Source organism: Malaya genurostris, chromosome 3 (genome assembly GCF_030247185.1).
Source record: "Malaya genurostris strain Urasoe2022 chromosome 3, Malgen_1.1, whole genome shotgun sequence".
Classification (NCBI taxonomy): Eukaryota; Metazoa; Arthropoda; class Insecta; order Diptera; family Culicidae; genus Malaya; species Malaya genurostris.
This window is the reverse complement of record NC_080572.1, coordinates 4,587,529-4,595,811: the sequence shown is the minus strand read 5'-3', so window position 1 is coordinate 4,595,811 and position 8,283 is coordinate 4,587,529. Positions and strand designations below refer to the sequence as shown.

General features: G+C 37.4%; 1 protein-coding gene across 6 annotated transcripts in view; it reads right to left on the bottom strand.

The window, feature by feature from the left end:
* Nucleotides 1-592: 592 nt before the first annotated feature.
* LOC131434879 (zinc finger protein OZF) overlaps nt 593-8,283 on the bottom strand; it is a 29,926-nt gene continuing 22,235 nt past the window's right edge. For all 6 annotated transcript variants that reach the window (XM_058602107.1, XM_058602109.1, XM_058602106.1 and 3 more), the window contains exons 2-5: nt 7,040-8,225; nt 2,152-2,535; nt 1,810-2,088; nt 593-1,743 (exon numbers count right to left, since the gene is read on the bottom strand). In XM_058602107.1, coding sequence (XP_058458090.1) covers nt 1,420-1,743; nt 1,810-2,088; nt 2,152-2,535; nt 7,040-7,630 — 1,578 coding nt within the window. In that variant the 5' untranslated portion in view covers nt 7,631-8,225 and the 3' untranslated portion in view covers nt 593-1,419. The remainder of the gene's footprint in view (nt 1,744-1,809; nt 2,089-2,151; nt 2,536-7,039; nt 8,226-8,283) is intronic.

The following is an 8,283-nucleotide window of genomic DNA, read 5'->3' as shown; positions in this document are numbered from 1 at the left end:
GCAGTAAGCTGGACAATCATGTTAATATATTATATATCCTGATTTTATTTATTTATACATTTATTTACTTACATATATTGTGTCCATCGGATACAAAATCTATACGAACAAATTATCGGGTCAAATATCATTTCTTCGGAAATATCACTGTGAAATTAGTAGGAAATATAGGCATTACTTATGTTATAGCGACGCGGAAATTCGAAATAAATGCCCTAATTCTCATCCTTTCCTTTGATTCGAATCATTGAACAGAGATAGATCTCACTTTTGCCTCGGCATCTTTGAACTAAGGCAGTGTGTCTTATTAAATATATCATATAATATGGAAGAAGCAGCCTTAGATGATTAATGTTTTATAGCTAAAGGATTTAGCTTACGAATATTACATATTATTCCGAGTAGCAAAGTTTTATTTTCTATCTCACTCCTGCTTCCCTTATGTAATATTCGTTGCTTGTGATTTATCAAAATAAAATCATAATCGAAAGATATCGGCTTCTCTTCCCCCGCCGGAAGCTAAATCAGAGCAACATTTTTGTAGTTATATTTTTCATTCAATCAGGACAATTTGGACAAATGTAAAACATAATTTATTACGATTTCCGTACGTTTTATTATAGGCAATAAGTCGGTTTTGAAACACCCTGTTTCAAATCTGTTATTATCTCTAGACATCGAATTCTTCTTGTCAATTTTGCTACACTAGGCTAGATACTAATTTTAAAATTCGCTCACTGGCATCGTTTTCAATTTTCTCAACTTTTTACTATACAAAGTTGTTATTATGAAAAGAATTGTAATATTTTTGGTTTTGAGCTTTCAATATGATAACAATGTACAAAAAAGATAACAAAGTATAAAAACTAAATGAAAATAGTGCTAATAGTTGTCGCAACAACTTTTGAAATCCCTTCAAAATGGCATATTTGACTAGATTCTGTACAGACCCTATACGGAGCTTCATTTGATTTGCCCTTATTTTTTGGTAAGCATTTGAGATCGCTCAAAATTTAATTCAAATAAAAACTAGTGATATAAAATCAAAACCACTAAAACTAGACTAAATTCATTTTTGGCAAGTTTCTATTGGTATTATATGGCATCAAGGTTTTTGAACTTATGTATACTTGGGCTTGAAATGCAAGATTTCCATTATCAGAAGTATGTAAATCAAAAAGATCGGGTTAAGCTGAATCATTAGGGAAACAACATATTAATCCCATTCAATACTACATATTCTTTCGTTAGCGTTCGATTAGTTACATATAATAGAGTTCAAAATAATTCGATCGAGAGTGCTGTACAATTTCTGAAATTTCCTACCGCTTCATTTTCTATATATTACAGATAATTCGTTCCAATTATTAGTTGAAAAATTAGATAGTTCGAAAAGCAAAACCATAGCATCAGTAGGTTCTAGTTCGTCAAATCCTCCAATAGCTCTTCGGTACTACGATTGGCTTTCTTAAACTCTTCCATATATTTGGCAGGGACTGTCCATTCCAGTAATTCCTGAACATTTTGTTTCAGCCGGAACGCCGGATCCAACGATCTGTCGTCGCAAGCTTTGCGACCAGCGCATTTCAGCGAATCGACGAGCACATTATCAATCAATCGTTTGTCGAACCCAAGGTCTTTCAACCGCTCTTCTGTAGAGATCTTCTTCAGCAGAATGGCCACCAGAAATCTCATGTGCGATACCGGCATTGGAGGATCCACTCCACTGTTTGCATGCTTAACCTTAAAATAGCAGCGGGTTAATAAAGTCAAAATTTCTAACTCAAATCAGAATAAATAGATTCTTACGTTTCTATCGATGATCTCCTCTACACTAATGGGTCCCTGCTCTTCTGGTGAACAAGTCGCTATATGATTTTGATGATCCAACTTAGTCTTGAAGAAAACGTTGCAAGTTTTGCACAGATATGATTTGTCCTGATTGTGAATAGAGAGCATATGTTTCTTAAGATGAGGGAGCTGGGAGAATCCAACTCTACAAATCGGACATTCGAAAGGTTTCTCTCCTGTGTGCTTACGTATGTGTAACTTCAAAACACTTGAGTGTGCGAACGCCTGCCAGCAGACCTGGAATGATGAGTGATGGAATTAATGCAAAGCGTCTCGATTTCTGTATTATAAATGGCTTACTTGACACCTGTATGGTCGCTCTCCGGTGTGGATGCGTTGATGCACAACCAACTGCGAACGCTGCGAAAAGACAGCCCCGCAAACGGCACATCCATGCGGACGAATCATCTTGTGCGTTCGCATATGCTGCGGGAGGTGGCCTTTGAACATTTTGTTGCAGATTTGGCAATGGAAAGCTTTCAAATTGGCGTGATAGCAGAGAAGATGTTTTTTCAGTGCATCCGGTCGATAGAAACCTTTCCCACAAATGTGACACGTGTAGTCGCGAATATCCAGGTGACTTTTGAGGTGCATCTTTAGATTAGCTGCACATGAGAATGCTGATGAACAGTGTGGACATTTGTGTCTTCTTATCCCATTGTGGGTCGCCAAATGCTGGGTAAGCTGTAGAGATTGAATTAATCGATTTATTATTGGAATTCAATAAATATGTTCAACTTTTCCAACCATCCAGAGAAGTTTACACAATGTCAGAGAATGTCAATGTTGTGCCGTCAACCCTGCTCCAATTATTCCTTCCTTGTCAGCGAGCGAGAACATGAAAGGAATAATCTCTATTTGCCGTACACATTGAAGAAAGAAAAAATGATATAAAAGGAAAACAAGCAAAACTCAGGCTCCGACGACAAGGTAAAATCGGCATGGAAGCAATATTTGTGTTAGTAATCAATTTATCGTGTTTTTGATTACAGCCCCGTCCCATTTTCCCAACATCCAAATACAAAGCCACGTAAAGTTTGTTCGTTCTAGCTGGAAGTGCTTCGAAAGTCACCGCGGAATATACACACACGCAACCGTTAGGGACCCAAACGAATGGAACGGGGCATAGAGGATCTGTCGATGCCTCTCCTGCACCGGTTGGTACATATGCAAAAACCGTGGAACTCCATCGTCCCCATCGGAAAATAGCACAGTCTGCAGAGCAGCCGTGAAGCGTAACGTTTACTACATAGGGTATGGCAGTGTCAAAAGCAGGCAAATAATTTCCAGCCAGTATTTTGCCTAGAAGCAATGCCAATCATGCATTGGAAGCTTCCATTAGAAAAATACATCATCCCTCTCGAATATGAAAGCTGAGCTGCAATGCTTCGTAAGCCTACAGCTCTAACGCAAAATTAACTCAATCATCTACACAATTTTCTCGCTTCAAATCCAGCATCACAAGTATACCTTCTGTTGTTCCCTTCATGATTTTTAAAAAGGGCTGTTGTACTAATAGTCACCTCATTAGTCGAGCCACCACATCACTTTGCTGTGTACCCGGCTTACGATCAACGGATTGTGAACAATTTTCTACAATTTACTTACTGGCCCTAAGAAGCAATATCACAGGAGATAATAATGTGAAAAATATACAGTACTATTGCTACAGCGACACAAATATTCGAAGCAAATTAATCAATTTTCATCTCATCCTACGAGCCAATAAATTGAATAAATATCCTGCTGTAACTGTTAGTTTTAGTATATGCGACCTATGGAACACAATTAAAGGTACGATTACCTTACCATTCCGCAATCTGGGAATATTTACATTGTGTCCAAGTGGATCGTAATCGTTGGTCTATGTATTATCGATTTGAATCATACTGGTAGATGTGAAACAGGAGAAGCGATAAAATTAATTTATATTAAAGTCGTATCTTCGATTGAGTTGAGATATGAATTAATAATTCATCATCATCATCTCGTGTGCCACGCTTCTTTCATTTATATTTTCAAATAAAAATCTAAGGTGATCAATGTCGATTTAAAATTAAGATAACGAAATTTCGAAACGGGTATTGATAAAGAAGGCTTTCTAGCGCATTTTGTATTTTTTTTTTCATTCCAAGTAAAAATAATCTAACTATCATGAGACGTTTATTCAAAATACTCTAGCGGCAAAGCGATACTATAAGTCTCCTATGCCTTTACCAGGTTAACGATAGGAAAGAAAATGTGTTTCTTCGTAACGTAGTTCAAATGAACAATTTCATGGAGTGACGAAAGTTTATAAGTTCTAGCTCATGGGTACATATTTTCCCAAATTTTCACATTTGCCATTTCATTCAGGTTACATTGTTAAGATTTAAGTTTGATGTTCAGTCACAAGGCGAAATCCATACTGCCCCAGTGAAGAGTTGAAATCTTATTGATATAAGACATCACTTTCACAAATATATTTGTTTCAAAAAAATTTCTAATGGAAAAGTAACCTAATTGATCTATACATCAATATTTCAGTTGGGTTTTTATCGTGTTTGAGAATCGGATTAAAACAAAGTCTTTGCATTATATTCCTTTTGTGGAATTTGACCTTTCTGTTTTAACAGACTTCGCAGCCAATTCTTAGCGTACAGAGTCATTGCATGACACTAAGAATCCTTCCAGATCGGGGCTCGAACATGCGACAACTGGCTTGTAAGACCAGCGGCCTATGCATTGAACAGCCAACCCGGGGTAGTCGGGTTAGTATGGCGTATTTCCATTTGATAGGAAAATAAACGGAAAATTAAGAGCTTTTTTATAAGAGTATTAATAATTCCATCATTATCAGAAGTATTCATGTTGTTAAGTTTCCTAGTGACTAGCTCAATGAGAATTTGGTTCTCTTCTTTGAGAGCTGAAATTGGTTCCTGAGGCTTCATAAGAACCTTGGAAAGTTTCCCGAAATGTTTAGAACATGATTTAACTTGTTCAACTTCATTAGCGAAATTTTCATCTCGCAGTGAATCTATGTTTAATTTCCTTTTGTAGATCCATAACTATGGATTTCATAGCAGGATCACGAAAACGTTGACGTTGCCGGCGACAATCATTCTTCAAACGGATGTTGAATAAAAGATTGTCGTCGATGAGTTTAGTTTTAGCTTTATGGAACTCTATCCTGGATTAGGAGACGGATATAGCATGATTGGTTAGTCGATGCCTTTCACGCAGCCCGCCTGGGTTCAATTTCCAACCCCGCACATAGGGTCAGAAAGCTTTTCTGACCTGAAGAGGCGAATGACCTTAAGGTTAAAACCTCTATAATGGAAACAAATAAACCTAGGTTCGATGTCAGCAGAGTTTTTGAAATCAAATTCATCATTCACATTATTTTCAATGTGAAATCTTTATCCTAACCAACTAACTCTATGGTGGTTGAATATTTAACTAATTGGATTGATTAGTGCTATTTGCTCTATTTTCCATAAGTATTACTTGGGAATTTCACCAGTACTATGATCATTCTCCTTACATATTAGTTTAAAGTCTGAAGATAAAATTCCAAAAAATGACTGTAATACTATGACTGCTTTGACTATGACCATTTTATATAACTTTTAGGACTACCATGAAAGATGTGTTGGATTTTACGTCATATGAAAAAATAGAAAGCTCGCAGTCACATAGTGGGGAAGGCGTTTTAAAATCTCCCAATCCATCTACCAAGACTCGACAATCTGCTTTTCGTTCGTTTTGACATGAGACTTTCAGTTCTCTAAGGAATAAAAGAAGCTCAGTACAAAATACTCACAGACAATGGAAGCAGAGAGTTTTTTTTTGTTTCAGAACGACAAGCGTCCATTTTTATAATTCAAGAAAAATATTGTTCTATGTCACTGCATTAAATTGAATTGGTTCAAGTATTTTGGCTAAAAGCCTTTCAAGGAGAGCTCTGGAATTTTTTCTGAAGTACATAAATTAACTTAGCTAAATTAGTCTTGTAAAAGACTACTAATTTAAATGTCCTGGGGATGACCGATTTTCAGACAGCATTAAGTGGTAGTACAGAAAAGGTGAATAAGTTCGTAAAATAATTGCTGACCAAGCGAAACTGTGAAAGAACACGAATCTATAGCCAAGAATTATTTCTAATGCTTCAGTGATAAAACACGTCAGTATATAAGAGTTAGACGTGAAAATGATTCGAATTTCAGATCCACGTTCAACATCGTGACGTGACTGTGAAAGTGACTTCAAACAAATGGTTTGATAGTAATTAACTGGACTAGATTTTGGCCTACAGGCGGAAACAACATTAGATAATCTAAGGATTCAAAAACAATTCTTGAGTGCCTAAGAATTACAATATCTGATTTTAATTAGGTGAGCTAGGTTTATAAAGAAAAATCGCTTTCAACGAGATCGAGAAACTATCAATATAACTGCATGCAAGCAAAACTTGAACACAAACTTGCAAAGAGTGGTCCGTTACCAGTAAATTCATACAGCAGACGGATCGTGTACGAAAGCCTATGATTGCGTTTCGAGCAAGATTGACGATTACATTGTGTATCGCTAGACCAAGAGAGAAAAGAGATACCAAAGCAAGAAACACAACGGAAGCCCGATGCTCTGGGGACGGGCATAGCGTAGTGCGATTCCGCATCTCAAACATAGAGACATAATTTTTATGGCCCGAAGAGGCGAATGACCTTAGGGTTAAAACCTCTATCATCGAAAAAAAGGTAATATCCGAGCCTATCCGTTTTTTGTTTTCGCGACGTTTCGTTCGACGCGATTCAGTGCAAAAAGAAAGTGTTGTGCAAATGGCAGAAATCTTAGGGCATATTCAGTAGTGTTCTAGTTCTAGATGAAAAATTTATGTCAATTTTTAAAATTTGAATCTAGAATTTAAAACAAAATAAACTGGCAGCGTTTTGTCTGTGTTTTAAATATGACAGTAGAACTGTTCGAATAAATAAAACTAAAACGGCTTGATGGGGATACGTTTGTTTCGGTTTCAGTTATATTATATACCACTCATATGAATCTGGCAGCTGCTGAATTTGCTCTTACGGTTTATGTTAATTGTGGTGGTTTATGGTTTATGTGGTGGCATAAAAGTTCAACATAAACTGTTATGCACTGAAGGGTCTAATTTATCAAATTTAATCCAATTGACTAGAAAACTACCCACCTGGCCTCCACGGGCAAACGTCTTAGGGCACATAGGGCACTGGTACGGTTTCTCGCCTGTATGTACTCTCATATGCAAACGAAGTCGCTCCTTGATCGGGAATGTCTTACCGCAAAGATCACAAGTGTATAACGTGTCCGTGCCGTGCTGGGAGGCGATGTGATTCTTTAGACATCCCGCCTGTCGAAATCGGTTGTCACAATGCGTACAGGCGTAAGGACGTTCGTCGTTGTGGATACGGAGATGCTTCCGCAGATCATTGGCTCCCATAAAATTCTTATTGCACACATGGCAGATGTACTGCTTACGGTTTTTCTTTCTACTAGCCTTCTGTTCGCTACCACCGTTGTCACCGGTCGCCGATACCACCGAAATTGAATCATTTTCAACTGCTAACACAAGCAAACCTTTGTCCAAATCCTCCGCCTCAGGCAAGATAGGTTGATCTACTATAGCAGGCTGTTTTACCGGATTTGGAGCAACAGGCTCATTGTTGTTACTTTCCTGTACGACGATTTTAGACTTTGGTCTACCGGCACCAGAAGATGCTTTGATTACTTTAGTTACTTTATTCTGACGAGAACGTTTCATTGTGTTAGTTAAAAAGCAGAGTAAAATTAACTTAATTGTACTTCAATCATACGTTAGTTCAACTAGATTTTGTATATGGCACCAAACTCTTTGGTTTACTTATTCGCGCACAGCGACCAAGCACTAATTACACTGGTTAGTTATTAAAATAACTATTAAAGATCGATAGTACGTATTAGTTACACCACCACCAGAAAACGAGAAGTTTGTGATTACATCACTTTCACATTTCAATAAAAAAGTTTCGCTCTACACCAACTACTCAAAGTCCTGCGGCTTTGTTTCCTTTGAACTATATGTGTACCATTTCTTCACGTTCTAGCGTATCCAACTGATTCATTCGCCATTATGCATAAACACATTCGATTTTTTTTCATGTGTACTACAAGCGCAGCTTTACTCCGATTTCTGTATATCAAGCTTACTGAGCTGAGCGAGGGAATAAAAATGAATTACAATTCTAATTTATTCTTTTGAACACGGCAGGCTTCTTCAATTTCGTCGCCTAACGTAGTCCGGTGACTTCCTCCGCGCGGGTCAATTCGAGGTGACGCATGTACAAGAGGTGATCGACGATTGTCGCGAACGGCTAAGACTGAAAAAGAGTCGACAGAAATAAATAATTATTTTGTTCCACAGATGGAAAACAGCTA